Below are 19,710 nucleotides of genomic sequence, written 5' to 3'. Positions count from 1 at the left end.
CGCATGGCGAAGTACATGTCGTGGCATTTAGGGGGGACGACCTAAAGTACAATTGGCAAGTTAGGGTACTCTAGCTAAGGACCGTTGGATAAAAGGGAATACATACTATATATATATATATATATAAATGGGAATACTTACTATATATATACTGGGTAACAGAACAAAGAGGGGAAGATTTTTTGGGCTTCCTCTAAAGAGATAGAAGAATGGGAGAATGCTTCTAAGGAAAACCAAGAGAAGGTTTAGAGCATGGCTGCTGATCTTTGTAATCCTCATTATTGAATCAATAAAGATCGATCCCATAGTTGTTAATAGCATTTCTTCTCTTTCTCCTTTACTCGTACGTTACAGAACAGTACGTCAAGAATGTAAGCTTGTTATTTACATTTGATACTATTTATAATCTTAAAGAAGTTATGAGCTTAACTATATCATATTTTCTTGTTTAATGTTCTTTGATCTAGAGTTAATTATCCTTGGTTGGGATTTATCTTCTATTTTCTTATTTAATTAGTTTGCAAAAAGGTTTAGCACTTTTTTGGTAAAACAATTTGGCGCCGTCTGTGGGAATTTTCTAGCCAAAATCTTAGTTCCCTCTAGATCTAAAGTCAGCCAGAGTTTCACTTCCCGATTGTCGTATTTTCACCCACTCAATATAAACACCAACTTGAGAAAGTTGTAGGCAAGCTTTTGAAGTAAACAAACCAACTAGGGTCAGATCTTTGCATGAAATCGAAACCATATTTGGCATCTATACAAAATCCACGTCTTGCTGTAGCGATGGGTTTGGTACGTCGTATGAGTTCTCAAAGTGGGATCGCGGTCACTGCGCACCGAGCACGTCCGCAATCCTAATTACTACATTAATGATATATACTGATTTATACTTCCACCTCTTAAGAAAGGGACGATAGCCTACTGTAACACCCCAAAATTTTTACAATATTTGCATTCTTGATTGAGCATTTTTTTTATAAGGAGGAAATATTTTACTTTGCACTTCCTAAATATAGAATGGTCAATATATAAAAATTTCTTACTTTAGGTTGTATTAATATTGGCAATGAAGTTCCATGGTGTTGCTATATGTAACACTTAATATTATTTTGACGAGTTGTTAGTAAATATAGTATATATAATGTTTTGGGTTTCCAACCTTTTGTATTTATCTAAGAATATTTAGTAGTTGGGAACCATTTTATTTAATATTTGTCCATAAAGTCCCTATTCTTCTACTCTTCATAAACAAAGAAGAATAACTATCTACATATCTCTCTCTTTCTATCTCTATCTTTCTATCTCTATCTCTCTCTCCTCCGTAAGAACAAGAAGCTGAAGTTTCATCAAAAAAACAAAACCATGGATTTCTACTAAATCAACGCACAAAATTCGTTTTTGGTGAAGATCAAGTTGCTCCTCTTGGTAAGTTTCTAAACTCGTTTTTATACTAGACACCTACTAGTATTTTCTACATATCTTTTTGTACAAAGCTCCGATTTAAGTTATCCAGGACTTTCTGAAAAGATATTTCATAAATCTATAATTTTTATGAAGGAACAAAAATCTAGTTTTGTTGGTATATACCTGAAAAAGGGTCAAAAAGTACAGGACAGGTGCTGCCCAGATTTTCAGTTCTTGAAATACTCCATGTACTGCTGTTAGTAATTTTAGCATAACTTTTTGTTCAAAATTGATATGGTGGTGATTCAAGATGTTCTGAAACTGTAAGACATAGATCTACAATTTTGTGAAGACTATAAAGTCTAGTTTGTCCGTATAGATCTTCAAAACTGAGTCACAACTCGGAACAGTGATATTGTCCAGAATTTCTGTTTCAAACATTTTTGGGTAATTTTCACCAATATCATGTTTAGTTGACTTGTTAAATCACTGAACTTATTTAGATATTTGATTATGTATTTAAGGTATATAAAACCTTGAAAAAAAATCAAAGGGGAAGTGTTTGAGGAAGTGGACAGATTTGGTTTGTTTACGGCGTAGACGATTCGAACGTCCCCAAGTTGTGATTGAACTGTTTTGTGGTAAAACACCAAGGTTTGTGTATAAACTTGTACTCTTTTTGCTTGCTGGAAATATGTTGAAATAACCTGATATTTTATTTTTCTTGTCTTCGAATTATATTGTTATATTCGGATTATATCAAGTCTTGTAAGAAATTTGCTAAATCGCTCATTCTTACGGATTGTTTGATCATTTTGCATTCTTGTTGGGACTTTGTCCTTCTTGTGGCAGTGACTTGGTCACTCACTTGGCATGCCTCTTGATTCGGATCTTTTGCCATCTTGACTTTGGATTTGTAGTTCGTCTTTGATTATGGAACTTGTCTGTGTTAAGTACGAACTAGGAAGCCATTTTTAATATGGTTCTTGATTCTCTTGTCTATTGGGTTTTGACCCTACTTGATTTGGGGCTTCGGTCCATCTTGATATCTGATTATGCTTAGTGTGATGGCATGACGTACATATTGGGCGAAAAATGGATATTTGGTATACTTCCTTAAATTGATAGTATACACTTTCTAGACTCTTGAACATTGTTATTGATATTTGGAAACACTTCAAAGTTTGATATTGGTATGTTTGATATATTTGTTCACTTGTTTTAAATTATGTTAAATTGAGGTAACTATGACTGAAAAGGGGAATTGGAGAAATTAATGACTCCAAGCCTAAAGTTTATACACCACTAAGCTTTATGCTTAGCGATAGTTGTTTTCTATCGTAGAAAATGTTCGGGATGAAATCTGAAGATGGACAGGGTGAAGTAGTCTCTTTGGGAGAATTTATGGAGATCATATTTGCATATGCACCTTGGTTTGCATAGTTTTGGGACGTGTACATGATATACATGATATACATGATATATATATATATATATATATATATATATATATATATATATATATATATATATATATATGTCACACTTATGTTATTTGGAGGCTTGTTGGATTTTAAAGACCAAAATCTTGTAGCTTGAATTTGTAACCTATTTTATTGTATTAGGGTGTTTTAATAACTCAAGACTTGTAATATGCTGAATTTACACTTTCTCTTGTAAATATGTAGAAAAGGAGAAAACTAGTTTCCTTTGTTTTTTATATATACCCGATAGTTTGAAATTTATGTACAATATAAACTTGCGGTGATTTTGAATGATTGTATAAATCAGTTAGGAAGTTGCTTTAATCTGTTAATGTTTTGACATTGTATTTCATTTAAAATAAAATTATGGTGTATTTTAAAAAAATATATATATATTGCACTTTCAACCTTTTCGCATGGGCCTACTTCCGCTACTAAAATTATTCTAAATATTTTTATTAATATCTCTTTTAATATTTTGTAAGTAGGAAATTAGATTTGTTTTCCTAAGTAGTACCCTCCCAAAGGGGTTGCTACAAGTTTTGGTATCAGAGCCACGGTTTGTGATTCTAGGATTTGTTTTGTTGTGATAGTACCTAGTATTTGTTGTTATTTCATTTCTTTAAAATGACTTGGAGTTTATAAATTTTTGCATACTTGTTTAATTTAATTTATTGTATTTTGTGTGCATATACATCATGTACATGTCCCTAATGCAGTGTGATCTTATCTTTTATAGGATTTTTAATATGGCCTCTTCTTCGAATAGAGCTGTTGAATCCGTTGATGAAAGTCAGGCCCATTATAATGTCATGCCTCACCTTCAGGGAGGAAATGAGGAACCCTTGCCTGACCTAAATCATCCTCGTGTTAGTGGAAATAAAATGGGCAGTAATCCAAGAGCAATGAGTCATAATACTCCATTTATGACTCCCCCATTCCAGCAGATGGCTGAATTCTTTCGTCACTTAGCTGGGACAATGTCAGAACCTAGTGAAATGAATTTTGAGAAGATGAGAAAAATGGGTGGAGTTGAATTTGAAGGCACTACAGATCCCACGGTAGCTGAACAATGGCTCGAGCGCATGGAGAGGGTCTTTGAATAACTGGAGTGTACTAATGCTCCCAAATTTAAGTATGTTATCTCTCTTTTACAAAAAAATGCCTATGATTGGTGGGTAAGTGTGCCAAATGCAAAAGCAAAACCTCCGGTGCTGACTTGGGATGACTTTGTGAAATCATTTCGTGCAAAATATGCTCCCCCTGTCTATTGTGATGCTAAAAAGAAAGAGTTTCTGAATTTAAGACAAGGGAGTATGTCTATTGCAAAATATCAACAAAACTTTCTCAGGCTTTCTCGCTATGCTAAAGGTATTATTGATGGTGAAAAAGACAAGTGCAGAAGATTTGAAGAAGGTTTGAATGGTTACATTCGAAAATCAGTGGCAATCTTACAACTTGATGATTTTTCCAAGCTGATTTCAGCTGCACTTACTTGGGAAAGAATTGACAAGGAAGAAGCTAGTAGGATAGAAAACAAGTTTAGGAAGGGTAATTCAGAATATGGCGGTCCGTCCAAAAAGGGAAAGTTTGACTATTCCAAGACCGAGAGTACACATAAATCATTACATCATAAGCAGAATAAGTCAAATTTTTCTGCTGCCAGTACTCCAAGTTATGGCCAAGGCAAAACTCATACACCTACTTGTGCACAGTGCGGGAAGAATCATTATGGTGCATGTAGACGAGCTTCTAGTGCTTGTTTTAATTGTGGAAGTATGAATCATAAAGTGAAGGATTGTCCTAATCCTAATCCTCTTTCTTATACACATACAGAAGGATCAGATCAAAAGCCTGTCACTACTCATTCTCAAGCTAATAGTAGTGCTAGACCTCGAAATATGCAAGCAGCGGGTTTGAGTGTAGCTAATCAGGCTGGTGGGTCGAGAGCTGCTGCACGAGTTTATGCTATGAGACAGAAGAATGACCAGGATGGTCCGGACGTAGTTGCTGGTAAATTTCACTTATTTGGCATATCTGTTGTTACATTATTTGATCCTGGATCTTCGCACTCTTATGTTTGCTCATCAGTTGCATTTCCTGATACTGTTAAATCTGTGAGACTTGACTTTGATGTGATGGTCACGAGTCCATTAGGTCATCAGGCCGTTGTTAACAGGATTTACCGAGATTGTCCATTCATGATTCAAAATCTGGTATTCCCTGTCGACTTGCTTGAAATGCCCTTCCGAGACTATGATGTTATTGTTGGCATGGATTGGCTCCATAGGCACCATGCATTGGTTGATTGTAGGTTGAAGCAAGTGACATTTAAAACTCCTGCATATTCACACATGGTAGTTCAAGGAGAAAGATCATTGACATCTAATATTATTTCTGCGGTCTTGGCAAGGAAGATGATTTGTCAAGGTTGTGATGCCTATCTTGCTCATATAATCGATACACGATTGGGGAGTCCAAGTCTTAAGGACATACCAACTGTGTACGACTTTCCTGATGATCTTCCTGGGTTGCCTACAGAAAGGGAGATTGAATTTCCTATAGATCTTGTCCCTGGAACTACTCCTATTTCTATCGCTCCTTATAGAATGGCTCCAGCTGAATTAAAAGAGTTGAAGGCTCAATTGCAAGAACTTCTTGAGAAAGGTTTCATCCGTCCCAGTATTTCACCTTGGGGAGCTCCTGTTTTATTTGTGAAAAAGAAAGATGGCACCCTTAGGCTTTGTATTGATTACCGACAGCTGAACAAGGTAACAATCAAGAACAAATACCCACTGCCTAGAATCGATGACTTATTTGACCAACTGAAGGGTGCCAGTTTATTCTCAAAAATTGACTTGAGGTATGGATATTATCAGTTGCGTGTGAGGGAGCAAGATGTTCCTAAAACTGCTTTTAGGACCAGGTATGGCCATTATGAATTTTTGGTAATGCCATTTGGTTTGACAAATGCTCCTGCTACATTTATGGATCTAATGAACCGTGTATTCAAGCCTTATCTCGATCAATTTGTGGTGGTGTTTATTGATGACATTTTAGTCTATTCCAAGAATAGAGAAGATCATGATAAGCATATCCGAATTGTCATGCAAATTCTGAAAGAGAGACAACTCTACGCGAAGCTTTCCAAATGTGAATTCTGGCTGAATGAAGTGGCTTTTTAGGGCACATTGTATCATCTGAAGGTGTGAAGGTTGATCCTAGTAAGATTCAAGCTATTGTTGATTGGAAACTCCCTAAAACTCCAACTGAGATAAGAAGTTTCTTGGGTTTAGCAGGATACTACATAAGGTTTGTGAAGGACTTCTCTATTATAGCTTCTCCCTTGACCAAACTTTTGGGGAAAGACGCCAAATTTGTATGGGATGACAAGTGTCAAGAGAGCTTTGAAAAGCTCAAATCCTTATTGACACAAGCTCCAATACTTTCTTTGTCAGCTGAAGGAAACGATTATGTGGTATACAATGATGCATCTCATCGTGGCTTGGGTTATGTTTTGATGCAAGAAGGGAAAGTAATTGCTTATGCCTCTCGAAAGTTGAAATCACATGAGTTGAATTATCCCACTCACGATCTTGAACTTGCTGCCATTGTTTTTGCCTTAAAAATTTGGAGGCATTACTTATACGGAGAGAAGTGTCACATATTTACTAATCACAAGAGTTTGAAGTACTTGGGTACACAAAAAGAGTTGAACTTGAGACAACGTAGATGGCTTGAACTCATCAAAGATTATGATTGCAGGATTGATTATCATCCTGGTAAAGCCATTGTGGTTGCAGATGCGTTGAGTCGCAATTCTCTTGCAAGTTTAACTCTAAGTCCATTGCCTTTGCTTTTTGAATTAAGAGCCATGAATGTTTGCCTTTTATTTAATTCTAATGGTTCTATCATTGCTAATTTGCAAGTCAAGCCAGTCTTACTTGAGCAAGTCCAAGAAGCACAGAAGTTAGATGAGAAACTGGTGAAACGGGTTGAAGAAGTCCAAAATGGAAGAGAATCAAATTTTTCATTAAGGAAAGATTGTACCTTATTTTATAAAAATAGGTTGTGTGTTCCTAATGATGATGAATTGAGAAAGCAGATCTTAACTGAAGCACATAGTTCACCTTATGCAATGCATCCTGGAGGTACTAAAATGTATCGGACCATTAAGGAGCACTATTGGTGGAGTTGTATGAAGAAAGACATTGCAGAGTTCATTTCTAAATGCTTGGTATGTCAACAAATAAAGGCTGAACATCAAGTCCCAGCTGGTCTTCTACAACCTTTGTCAATACCTGAATGGAAATGGGAAAGGATAACGATGGACTTTGTTTCTGTACTTCCACGCACTCAAAGAAATCATGATGCAATTTGGGTCATTGTAGATAGATTCACTAAGAGTGCTCATTTTTTGGCAGTTAGAATGGACTACTCACTGGAACGTTTAGCAGAATTGTACATTAATGAGATTGTGAAGTTGCATGGAATCCCTGTTTCTATTGTGTTTGATAGAGATCCGAGGTTTACATCCAGATTTTGGTCTAGCTTGCAAGAAGCTTTGGGTTCCAAGGTGAATTTTAGTACCGCTTTCCATCCACAAATAGACGGCCAGTCTGAAAGGGTAATACAAATCTTGGAGGATATGCTTCGAGCCTGCATTATTGAGTTTAAGGGTAGTTGGGACAAACATTTGGCCCTAATAGAATTTGCTTACAATAATAGCTACCAATCAAGCATAGGCATACCTCCTTATGAAGCTTTATATGGGAGAAAATGTAGAACGCCTCTTTGTTGGAATGAGGTTGGTGAAAGAAAATTTGTGGGTCCTGAGATTGTGCAACAAACTGAAGATAAGGTAAAAATCATCACGGATCGTTTGAAAATTTCTTCAGACAGACAAAAGTCCTATGTTGATCTTAAAAGGCGTGAAATTGAGCATCAGGTGGGCGATAAGGTATTTTTAAAGGTTTCTCCATGGAAGAAGATTATGAGATTTGGCCAAAAAGGTAAACTTAGTCCTCGATTCATTGGACCTTATGAAATACTTGAAAGAATTGGTCCGGTTGCATATAAGCTAGCTTTGCCACCTGAATTAGGTAAGATCCACAACGTCTTTCATGTTTCTATGCTTCGAAAATACCGCTAAGATCCATCTCATATTCTTCCTATTGAGTCTATTGAGGTTAATCCTGATTTGACATATGAAGAAGAACCAATCCAAATCTTAGCGCGTGAGATAAAAGAGCTTAGAAATAAGAAAATCCCATTAGTGAAGGTTCTTTGGAGAAATCATTCAGGCGAAGAAGCTACCTGGGAGCGAGAAGAGGATATGCGAGTTCAATATCCACATTTGTTTCGGGACTAGTACAAGGTAAATTTCGAGACGAAATTTTTTTTTTAGGGAGAGAGGGTCTACTATGTGATTCTTTGAAATAACCGGCTTATCCTGCCCTATTTTTGTACCCGTATGAACGGAGTATAATTTATGTACGAAGTATAACTTGTGTTTCCCTTATTTTGTGCACATCGGATGGGATCGGACCGGGACTCGAGCTCGAGATCCCAAAGGGCAAAGGAAGTTCAGAAGAAGCCAAGACACGACTAATAGCAAAGCCAAACACGAGGTTACCAAATCTGAAGCTGCCATTCGAGTACGGGATAAAACGAGCAGTCCTATAGCGCCCCTCCCTTCGCCAGCCTATCAGACCAAGGTAAAACGCAATTTCATTTGGGTTTAACTTGTTATTTTTCTTTTTTGATCGGGATAGGAACACAAGCATTCTCCCAGGTGCACGAACAAGGAACAAACGCCACCGAACACATCGAGAAAACGTTCCGCACCGTGCCATCCCGCAGGCAATGATCGAGCAAAACCCTCCCCACCATACCATATTACAAATAACAGACAAACAACTCGGAACAAGCTGGTATTATTAAGAAAATCTCCACGGTCTGGGAATAAGCGGTGAGCCCATGGAACGTACAGTCCCTCCGACACAGGCAGAATATGAACTCAAGAAGCTTGCATGTATATTTGCCATGACAATCCTACGCTAATTCAGCCGACTAAATATTACGAATCACATCTGAACTTCATTTGAATCAATCAAGTCCTAGGGTGCCCAGAAGCCCGAGCAATAAGTTCATCGCTCGTCCCGTCAACGACCTCTCTAGGCCGAGCAATGAAGGGACTAGATAAACTGGGACTCCACCGACGCATACACACTATGCAACAACGCATAATATTCTCCAACGAAAGCAAGAGTAAATAAACTGGGACTCATCCCGACGCACGCATAAACGATACAATAATGAGTAACATTCTCCGATAAAAGCCAGGCCGCATGCGACATTCCTACCACTCCACTAACGCATATACACTATGCAACAAAGCATAATATTCTCCAACGAAAGCAAGAGTAAAAAAACTAGGACTCATCCCGTCGCACGCATTAATGATACAACAATGAGTAATATTCTCCAATAAAAGCCAGGCTGTGTGCGACATTCTTACCATTCCATCGAGCCGTCGCCAAGCAAAAGTTAAATTCGATTTTGTTAGAATTAACAAGTCAAGGGTTGACCTCGTCGAACTCATAACGGGTCATAATTCGACCTCGCTCGAATTCACACCCCTACGGCCTTCGTCCATTGCTAAGCGAAAGTTAAATTCGATTTCATTCGAATTAACAAGTCAAGGTTCGACCTTGTCGAACTCATAACGGGTCATAATTTAACCTCACTCAAATTCACACCCCTACGGCCCCCGGCCATCGCCAAGCGAAAGTTAAATTCAATTTCGTTCGAATTAACAAGTCAAGGTTCGACCTCGTCGAACTCATAACGGGTCATAATTCGACCTCGCTCGAATTCACACCCCTACGGCCCCCGGCCATCGCCAAATGAAAGTTAAATTCGATTCCGTATAAATTAAAAAGTCAAGGTTTGACCTCGTCGAACTCATAACGGGTCATAATTCAACCTCGCTCGAATTCACACCCTTACGGCCCCCGGCCATCGCCAAATGGAAATAAAATTCGACCTCGCTCGAATTTACATAGTCAAAACTGATTTTGCCCAAGTTGGCAAGTCTGAAGTCGACCTCGCTCGAATTTACAAAGTCAAAACTGATCTCGCCCAAGTCAGCAAGTTTGATTTCGACCTCGCTCGAATTTACAAGTCAAAACTGACTTCGCCCAAATTGACAAATCAGAAGTCAACCTCGGCATGAAAAGGAATAGCGAGGGGTCGATTAAGCCGTGGTTGTATCCATAAGGCACCATAACAACGGGTATCTCGGCCATGGCCGAGGTCGAACCATTAGAAGGCCTGCATGTCGAAGTACATGTCGTGGCATTTAGGGGGGACAACCTAAAGTACAATCGTAGGGTACTTTAGCTAAGGACCGTTGGATAAATGGGAATACTTACTATATATATACTGGGTAACAGAACAAAGAGGGGAAGATTTTTTGGGCTTCCTCTAAAGAGATAGAAGAATGGGAGAATGCTTATGAGGAAAACCAAGAGAAGGGTTTAGAGCATGGCTGCTGATCTTTGTAATCCTCATTATTGAATCAATAAAGACCGATTCCATAGCTGTTAATGGCATTCCTTCTCTTTCTCCTTTACGCGTACGTTACGGAACAGTACGTCAAGAATGTAAGCTTGTTATTCACATTTGATACTATTTATAATCTTAAAGAGTTTATGAGCTTAACTATATCCTATTTTCTTGTTTAACGTTCTTTGATCTAGAGTTAATTATCTTTGGCTAGGATTTATCCTCTATTTTCTTATTTAATTAATTTGCAAAAAGATTTAGCACTTTTTTGGTAAAACAAATCGGACTGGTCGCTCCTACTACTTTCTTTGTTGCAGAAGGAATGACAGTTTCGGGTTGCAAAACTCAAAAGATTTAGTAATTTAAATTTAAATTTAAATTTGAATATTGTGTCTGTAATTTTTGAATTAAAGTTGACATAGAAACTACACAGAAGATATAAAGAATGATATTTTTTCTACAATTGAAAATCTTTACAAAATATTTTAAAGATCATAATTTAAAAACAAATTCTCCAAATAATATTAGTGTCATATGAAATATATTATGTCCCATTCTCTGGTGACACTTTTTATGCATGCCAAAAGCACGGCTAATTTCCTGTCAGCCTTCAACTAATTAAAAACCCATCAAAGCTATTTGAATTTTGTTTAAGTTATCTTGTTCTAGCTGCGGGTTAAATGAACATTTGAGTTTGACTTTTGGTTGGTGGTGATTAGTGATAACATTTGGTTACTTAACCACCTTAACAAGATTAAATTAATCTTTCTAGTCTTTGTCGCCTCTGTCCCCACTTTGAAATAAATTAAAGTTGACGTTGGACATCCAAGTGATGATATCTTTTTCTTACTTTTTGTTAGAAAGTGAAAGGCATCACATTCACACTTCCCTTCCAATAATGCCTTTTTCCTTACCATATCTTACTCCTCTTTAGTTTCATCACTCATTTGAAATATGTTCATCCCTTATGACCAAACAAAAAAGCAAGAAATTTATCTAAGTCTCTTTTATATTCTTTCTATTTTTTAAATCATCAATCAAGAATCTTTCCAAATAATATGTTTGGCAAAAAGCAACTCCGTCCAATTCAATTCGAGGTACACCTCGTCTTTTTTCACCCAAGTAATTGGGTTTGAACATAAATTTGGTTAAAATTTGAAAAAGGAATTTTTGTAGTTGCGTCAAAATATAGTTTTTAGAAGTTGAAGTTATGTTTATTAAAGAATAATTTTTACCCAAAAACTGCCCTAAACCAATTTATGAGAACTTCAAAATTTAACTCAAATTTTTTTCAAAAGCGGATCAAATTCTATGAACAAATAATTTTTTTTTTTTTTTTTAAAAAGAGTGAAAAGAAGTAGCCAAAATCTATATCCAAATGAGTCCTAAATATCACCAGACTTGTGGCTGAAACTCTGGACTACCATAGAGACTGTGCAATCCTTAATAAACTTGCAGATTTGATATGAAATTTAGGCCACTAGGTGCTAGTGCTACTAATCAGAACTATTCATCTTAGATGTTCATTAAATAAAGGGAAAAAAAATTAACTTAATTATATGCACTAGTTGTGTGAAGAGTTTGATTGAAAACGGTTTCAAAAGTTACTTCATTTGATAGTGAATACAATCAATAATGGTGGGTCACCATATGCACTTGGGTCTGACTCTTTGCTTAATTAATGTTGTTTTATCTTCTCATCCCTTTTGTTGATATGACACAAAAAGCACTAACATAAACTAGAGAGTGATTTAACTTTGAAATTTTCAAATGGAGAGATTATTTTGTGGAGTTTGAAGTGATGCTGGTGTTACTACGAGAGAAACTTAGGACCGTTTGAATACAGATTCCCAAATATTTTTTGAAAAAGTTGATTCGTGCGAAGTTTAATTTGAAATTGAAAATATATTTGGACATGAATTTTGGGATAAGTTTTGACACGTTAAAATTCCTTTTTTTTCTTTTTTTTTCCAGCTAAAAAGTCTCAAATGGTCATGATTTGGCCCAAAACATTATTTTTCTTCCTTTTTTGATGATTTTTGAAGTGCTTAACTAAATATATTATTATTAATCTGAATGGTGAGAAGTGTGATTAGCAGAAATAAATGGGAAGTTGTGGACTTCTATTGCTAAGAATTGGGATGGAAGTATTCCTATTGGTTAGGGTTTAGTCTTTTCTTGTATGCCAACCATGGGACGTTATTTTCAATCTCTACCCAATCTGTCTTCTAGATTAAGAGCATTGCCATCCAAATAATGTACCTTTGGAAAGTTCTGTATATATAGTTTTCATTTGTTAGAATATTAAAGATTTACCAACCTTAATCATTTTGAAAACTGTATAGTGATTTTCTATAACAAAACTCTTTAAAAAGTCTTCTACTCATGAACTATGTAAATCTAAGTGTACATCGATTATTATTCTTTAATTATTAACTATTTTCTCAAGAACAGAAAAAGACGGAAAAGTATAAAGACGGATCAATTGGTTTTATGGCCCTTTATAAAATATTTTTATTTTTATGTCAAATCTTTCAATAGATTTTTTTTAATATGTAAGAGATTTGAAAATAAAACAAAAGATATCTTTTTTGTGTCATTTTCTATTATCAAATCGTAAAAAATTATGTTGAATCTTTAGGAATTACTCTCATTTCCGTGAGTTGTAATATTCAGTGGCAGATTTTTGTAGAAAAGGTATGGCTAGAAATGGAAGAAACCTACATTAAGCAACGACTTTGATTTATTAGTTGTCCCTAGAAACAGAAGAGATAGCACATGCATATATGGATAAAAATATTGTCAAATATAAATGTATCTAAAAGTGAAAGAGCAAAAGCCAAAAGGAAGAAAGAAAGAAAAAGGCAAAAGCTAAGAGAAAATGCCAAAAGCATTTATGCCATTAAGGAGCATATAGGGAATTTTGGGTCCCATACCCAACTAATTGTGTATATATCTAATATAAGATGTGGCTTAGATTTGCTCAACCTTCAAAAATATCTACTTTGTCTTATATTGAGAAAATTGCCAGAGCACACCAGCTGCACAAAATTGTTCTTATTTTTTTTAGTGCCCACCAGGTCCTATTCAATGTCTACATCAACAAAACAGTTTGATTTGATTGTCAACTTATTCAGCTGATTTCTCCTCTTGCCTAATTATCAGGTAGAGTAATTAAATTTTTGAAACAACTAGAGGTATAATATCTGTGATATTAGGCTCTCCAAGATATCTGAGGTTGAGAAGCCACCTCTAACTGGCCTTTGGGAAAGTGAAAACAAGAAAGGAAAGGTGAACTTTAGCATCATTCTTCCACTTCCTTTTGCGAGTTGTTTGGCTTGAAAACGAGAGGTACTTGGCTTATTCTAGAGTCAGAGGCTCATTACTATCTGTATGAAAGAGAAGATTTTAAGATAATGCAAGTCTACAAGAATTTGTGTTTGCTAAATTAATCGAGCCCTAGAAACAGCCTCGTAAAAATGCAGGATAAGGTTGTGTACGATAAACCCTTGCCCTTTCCCGGACCATGCGCATAGCGGAAGCTTAGTGCACCGAGACTCCCTATTGTGATTATGGTAAAACATATTTGCAGCTATGCGCATATTTATTTTTGGAATAAACTTTTGAGACCCTTCCTGCTGATTATTATGTCTTGTGATGCCTTGTTTGAGGCACAATGAAGAAAGAGGCACATTTATGTATTGACTATTGATCAAGAAGATGTCGAAATATGAGCAGAAAATCTGAAAAGAAGGCTCAACTATTATTAAAACCACCGGGGAAAATGGAAAAAAAGAAGCCGCCTTCCGTACTAACTTTGACGGGTACATCATATATAACATATAAAGGTCTCTTCCCACTTTCTACTGTCAGCTGTGTAAAGTTTATGTACATAGAAAAAACACGCTGATCAAGCAAAAATATGTTACAGGGAAAGATAAACACTGATCTTTACAACAGCTTCCCCTGTTCCATTTGGAGCACTTGAGGGATCTTAACTTTCTCAGCTCTGGTACATATATTCCGCTGTAATTAAGCGTAATTGAATATACCTCAGGCTGGAAGACCAACATTCATCTTCTGATACTATGTACCACAGGAGCTGAAGGAGACAATTGCTTAAGAATCACTTTAGGCTCTCTCCTGGAAACTGAGGGACCGAGAGAAGGCAACAGGATTAGCCTGCAACACCGGAGATGTAGTGGCAGGGTGATCCTTCTCACTGCTTTTCGGTTGAAAGCCCTTGAAAAGCCCTCCCCTACTAACAGAGTCGTAGTTGATCCCCAATGTTGACCATATAGAACTCTTTGCAGCTTCATCAGGGTCATCAATCCGTAACGTTTTTGGGACTAAAACAGACCCCTCTGAGTTCTTTTGACCCTCAGGATTGTTTGGCCTAAGTAAGTCGCCGTCCCTTGAATGCTTCCCTAAAGGCGAATTAGGAGCAGAGCCTGATCCGTTTTGGTTTGCTGTTGGCGATGGTGGAGCTAACCAAGGAATACTCCATGGACCAGGGATATTGCAATTCCAATAAGGAGGGGGGCAGAACGGGATAGGAAATACCGCGGGGTTCATGGATGGGAAAGGAGCAGCAGCATATGGGAAAGGCCAAGGTACTCCTGGGAGGCAAGGTACTGGAGATGGGAAGCCATTCATAGTTTGCATAACTGCCTCAGGAGGCCGATTTTTAACTCCTGCCATCGAATTTGTGGTGACTGAAGACCCGCTAGAGCAATCATCCCCATTTTCTCCACCTAAGCAAGACGAATTCTTGTGTTCTGGTTTGTAATAACCATTTCGGATCCCATTTGGTGTCTTCTTCTCAGCAAGATTAATAACAGATGCCATAGAGTCACACAGTGGCAAGTCAGGACCGAAAGACAGGACAGTGCCATTGGGTTTTAACGTTGGATGATGAAATCCATTCGAAGGATCAATTCTTGCAGCTTGAAGGGCTTCAGAGATCATGATGTGATGACAATGCGATACAGAGTTCTTGTTCTTGCGACGACCAGCTCCCACGGGCACATTCCTCATGGTACCCCCAGCAGTCCAATATCTCTGGCAGCTCTTGCAAAAATGACGAGGCTGATTGACATTGTAATTGTTGTAGTAACAGAATTTCGTATCCATACTATTGCAACGGGGGCAAGGGAGAATTTTGTCTGGCTTTTTCAGAGTTTTCTGCTGGGAATCTGTTGCATCATTCTCGGTCTTGAAAGATTTTACAGTGGGAGATTCATCATCAATAGGAGGAGTTTTAGGCTTGTTTTCTGATTCTGATGGAGACTTAGGATTTTCTGATTCTTTCATCACTTGATCTTGATCTTTCTCTTCTGAAATGTCTTCAGTGAGCTCTCTTGTTACTTGATCCTAAAATTGAAAACCAAAAGATAATGAGTTGCCTGTAAGATTCCCCTGAGAGAATTAAAGTCATCTATGTGGTCCAAAATTCAATCAGCACAATGGAAAGAATCTCATATTTCTTGGCACTGAAAAATCAGAAAGCTTTTCCTACAGGATTCCCCTTAAATTGGTTAAGAGGACAAAAGAAACAGAAGCTGATTCTTTCCAATTTCCTTAGTTAGGCGGTCATCATTGAAAAAGATATTGAGCATAAATTAAACAGGACTTATTAGAAACTTCTGGGGAACGAAAAAGAGAGCCTAATTATAATTAGGCTACTGTTTATGGAATTGGAAGCAAATGCTAGAAAATTAGCACCACTACAAAATGCACATTTGTAATACCAAAACAATGGTGAAAAGTAGAAGACAGTTAACACAGAAAGCTGAAATTCTGAATGATACTATATTGCTAATCAAAACGGAAGCTTTCTAGCACAGTAACTGTTGACCTCTCTGTGCAAGGCAATAGTGATATCTACAAGCAGAAACTACTACTGTACAACTAATATCCACTCTAGCAAAAATGGAAACTTCCATAAATATTACTTTATCAAAGAGATTTAAATAATTGACAAATAAAGAAAGAAAGGTTTTGGCAGAACCAATACTGTTTCTCAGAAGAAAGGGTATGAGTGAACTGATAACTAAAGAAATATTCGCGGGCAAACGAACTTTCTGGAACTTCTTAACAGCAAAGTAACAGAAAGTTCCGAAATAAACCAGATATATTCAGAAATTTGGAAACCAAGAGCTGCAAAAACAAAGCGTAGGAGGTATGGAATTTGGTTGTCCAGATTTCTTAATTTGACCAACAAAACATTAAAGGGAAATTATACTGCAGAACAGTATGAAAAGTAGATTAAAAAGGACTTAAAGAAAAAGAGCAATTGAAATTGAAGATGTGTTTTAAAAGAGTTCTAACACTTATAAACGGATTGAATTTGAGCAAATTAAAAGAGCAATTGAAATTGAAGATGTGTCTTAAAAGAGTTCTAACACTTATAAACGGATTGAATTTGAGCAAATTAAAAGAGCAATTGAAATTGAAGATGTGTTTTAAAAGAGTTCTAACACTTATAAACGGATTGAATTTGAGCAAATTATGCAAATAAACAGCAGAATATATCCATTTGAAAATCCCAAAATCAATACCGTAATATCAAAAACTAAAATAGCAAAACTGATTCCTTTAGCTATTATGGCAATCCTGGCCTTCTCAATTAAGTCAATAGGAATCAAATTAATGGATAATTCAAATAAATACCTTATCAGTCTTTTCATTTTCGTATTCACTTCCATCATCTGATTCATCCGGACTGCTTGCTTCCTTATCTACTAAGCATGGATCACGATCCCACCCACTACTAATTTCTTTAGCACCTGAAGTCTTTTCGACGCCGGAATCTTCGCCGGAGACGATGACCGATAGTATCTTGCCGTTTTCAGGCAGGGCAATTTTCTTGCCAAATAGCTTAATCTCTGGATCCTTCACTTGCCTCATTTTTCCAGAGGAAAAAGAACAAAGAAAAAAAGCAAAAACAAAGGATAGGCAGACTATGAAGAAGAAGAAGATTAATCTCTTCTAACAGAACTTTTCGTTTAGTCGCCGTGAAGTCACCGCAGGCGGCGGACGTCGTTTGGAAATTGAAAAATATTTTTTTTTTCTATATTTATTTTTCCCGAGATACAATATTAGAAGTAAGGGGATTGATAGTTAAGGCCTCGTTGGCAATGTTGAGGAGTATGATTTTGATCGCGCTTAATTTAAGCGACAGGATATTGGAATGTGGATGCCACGTCATCTCCCATTCATTTTCTCAGCCACAAATTTTATTGTGGTCCTTCGTTCTCTCTCTAGACTAGATTCAAGTTGCATAGAATTTTGGTGCACCCGTGTGTGTCTCTGGGGTGAACCCGTGTGTTATTTGACAAGTTTCTTTTTTGCTAAAAAGTTACTCCCACCCAATCCATTTTAATTAGCTTTATTTATTGAATTCATCTTTATTATTAAATCACAACAAAAATGACTGTATTAACTTTAAATTATTCATTAAAAATATAATAAATACTTCTAAGTTCTTTACAACAAGGGCAATTTTGAAAAAAATAATTTAATTTCTTCTTGATATATAAAAATTAAATATTGTATACTACAAAAAAATCTCAAAAAATTAAGTGGATCGGAGGGAGTAAGTATTTTTTTTCTTCAAAATTGAAGTGTTTGGTCAAGTTTTTAGAAGAAAAAAGTAATTTTGAGCAAAGGCATAACCAGTTTTTGAGAAGTTGAAGAAAGTAGTTTCTTCTCAAAAGTAAAAATACACTTAGAATTACTTTTCAGAAGATTAAAAAGTAGACTCTTTCTAAATGCTAATTGTTTTTAAGAAGTATTTTTCAAATTAATTAGCTACATACAAACTAATTCTCATCAAAAATACTTTTTAAAAAAATATTATTTAAAATAAATTAATTTTAAAAGTCCGACCAAGCATACTATTAGTCAAACCCCTAAATCTTAGTGACGTGGAGGATACAACAGCCTTGATGAAATCATGACGGCTGAAATGCAGTGAAGTGTTGTGGAGCCTAGCCAAAATAATTTGGAACTATTGGCCTTTATTGATATTTGTTGAATCAATCTATTAAATTGTAGAAAGTGCACTTTTAAAATTGCGTTGCTTAATTAGGATTGGTTCCAACAATTAGTTGGAGTTTCTTTTTCCTCCATAACTAAAAGCTATCTTCTCATACCTTTTCAAAAGTAACTTTTCCTTTTTCTCTTTCTTTTCTTCTCTTTTCCAAATATAAATCCAACGTACATGATCTTAAGATTCATTTCACTCAACCACTTATCACTCAGTCAAACAATGAAGAACTAATGGTAGACCATATTATCCTAATTTTATTTGACTAATGATACATTATATATCTCTTTTGCAATCAAAACATATATTATGAGACAACATATACTCGTTATTCCGTTATTTTAGAGAATTGATTAATGAGAGTAATAATTTTTTTTATGCTGAATACTTTATGATTTATGGCTATGATCTAACTTGCAAATCTAATTGACAAAGAGAATAATAAAATAATAGAAACTACTAACACCAATCAATAAAAATATACTTTTTCTTTTTCTTTTCTCACATATCCTGCCTTTAAGCTACAATCAGCAGGACAGATAGTTAAGGATCTTTTTCTTGTTGTCCCAGCTTGCAGACTTAATAATTTAAAATCCTAAAAAGAAAATAATAATAATAATAATAATACAGAAGACAATATGATCTGTATTATTATGGTCCGTATGGCTACCTAAACAAAAAGGCAAAAAGGTGAGAAAATATCATCCGTCTGATAACGTTACATGATTGGATCACTGACTGCACATGAAATTTTTGCTGACGCAGACTCATATCTAGATATATCATAAGTCGACCAATCAGGATGTGACAACTATATATCTTTATTTATTGTAAAAAGGTAAATCTCAACATAGAACTTAGGTTACGTGATTTTCAAAGCTATAACTTATACGACTCGTCTAGGCAAGGCTATGGAAATTGATGAAATGTTTGTTTGCACAAGGGGGAAATTAAAAGAGAGGAGGATAACAGACTAAAGGAAACTGTATTTAATTAGGAGTGGGATTATAATGGACAAACTACAAGTTTTTAGTCTATTTTGACAACAAAGAGGAGTAGCTATTTATTTTTTTGATTTATTATTCGGTGTTCGGTACCTACATTGAATCCCGATTATATTCAAAGTAGCTACTTATTCACTTGTTGAGTGAATAAGACAGACGATATGAAATATTTAAGTACGTATAAGATTAATACGGCCAG

General features: G+C 36.0%; 2 protein-coding genes across 4 annotated transcripts; one reads left to right on the top strand and one right to left on the bottom strand.

The window, feature by feature from the left end:
- The first annotated feature begins 1,238 nt into the window (after positions 1-1,238).
- On the top strand, positions 1,239-6,876 carry LOC142182350 (uncharacterized). 3 transcript variants are annotated; one of them, XM_075256658.1, is made up of 3 exons: positions 1,239-1,425; positions 1,929-2,058; positions 3,628-6,876. In XM_075256658.1, the coding sequence occupies exon 3, from the start codon at positions 4,205-4,207 to the stop codon at positions 6,071-6,073; it is 1,869 nt and encodes a 622-aa protein (XP_075112759.1). In that variant the 5' UTR covers positions 1,239-1,425; positions 1,929-2,058; positions 3,628-4,204; the 3' UTR covers positions 6,074-6,876. The 3 variants fall into 3 exon arrangements, 2 of the variants coding, with proteins under 2 accessions (XP_075112759.1, XP_075112760.1); XR_012711177.1 differs by lacking the exon at positions 3,628-6,876 and adding an exon at positions 2,749-3,206 and having other exon boundaries at positions 1,242-1,425; XM_075256659.1 differs by lacking the exon at positions 1,929-2,058.
- Positions 6,877-14,201: 7,325 nt separating this feature from the next.
- On the bottom strand, positions 14,202-17,601 carry LOC107761138 (cyclic dof factor 1-like). Its single transcript, XM_016579310.2, has 2 exons — positions 17,130-17,601; positions 14,202-15,830 (listed from the first exon to the last, which is right to left on the bottom strand). The coding sequence occupies exons 1-2, from the start codon at positions 17,364-17,366 to the stop codon at positions 14,589-14,591; spliced, it is 1,479 nt and encodes a 492-aa protein (XP_016434796.2). The 5' UTR covers positions 17,367-17,601; the 3' UTR covers positions 14,202-14,588.
- Positions 17,602-19,710: the final 2,109 nt, after the last annotated feature.

This window comes from Nicotiana tabacum, chromosome 6 (genome assembly GCF_000715075.1).
Source record: "Nicotiana tabacum cultivar K326 chromosome 6, ASM71507v2, whole genome shotgun sequence".
In the NCBI taxonomy this organism is placed as follows: domain Eukaryota; kingdom Viridiplantae; phylum Streptophyta; class Magnoliopsida; order Solanales; family Solanaceae; genus Nicotiana; species Nicotiana tabacum.
This window is presented reverse-complemented; position numbering and strand designations above follow the sequence as displayed.

Coding starts and splice junctions, on each gene's coding strand:
- LOC142182350 (XM_075256659.1), top strand. CDS start 4,205: ATGTCTATTGCAAAATATCAACAAAACTTTCTCAGGCTTTCTCGCTAT.
- LOC107761138 (XM_016579310.2), bottom strand. CDS start 17,366: ATGAGGCAAGTGAAGGATCCAGAGATTAAGCTATTTGGCAAGAAAATT. Junction 15,831..17,129: donor AAAATGAAAAGACTGATAAG/GTATTTATTTGA, acceptor TTTCAATTTTAG/GATCAAGTAACAAGAGAGCT.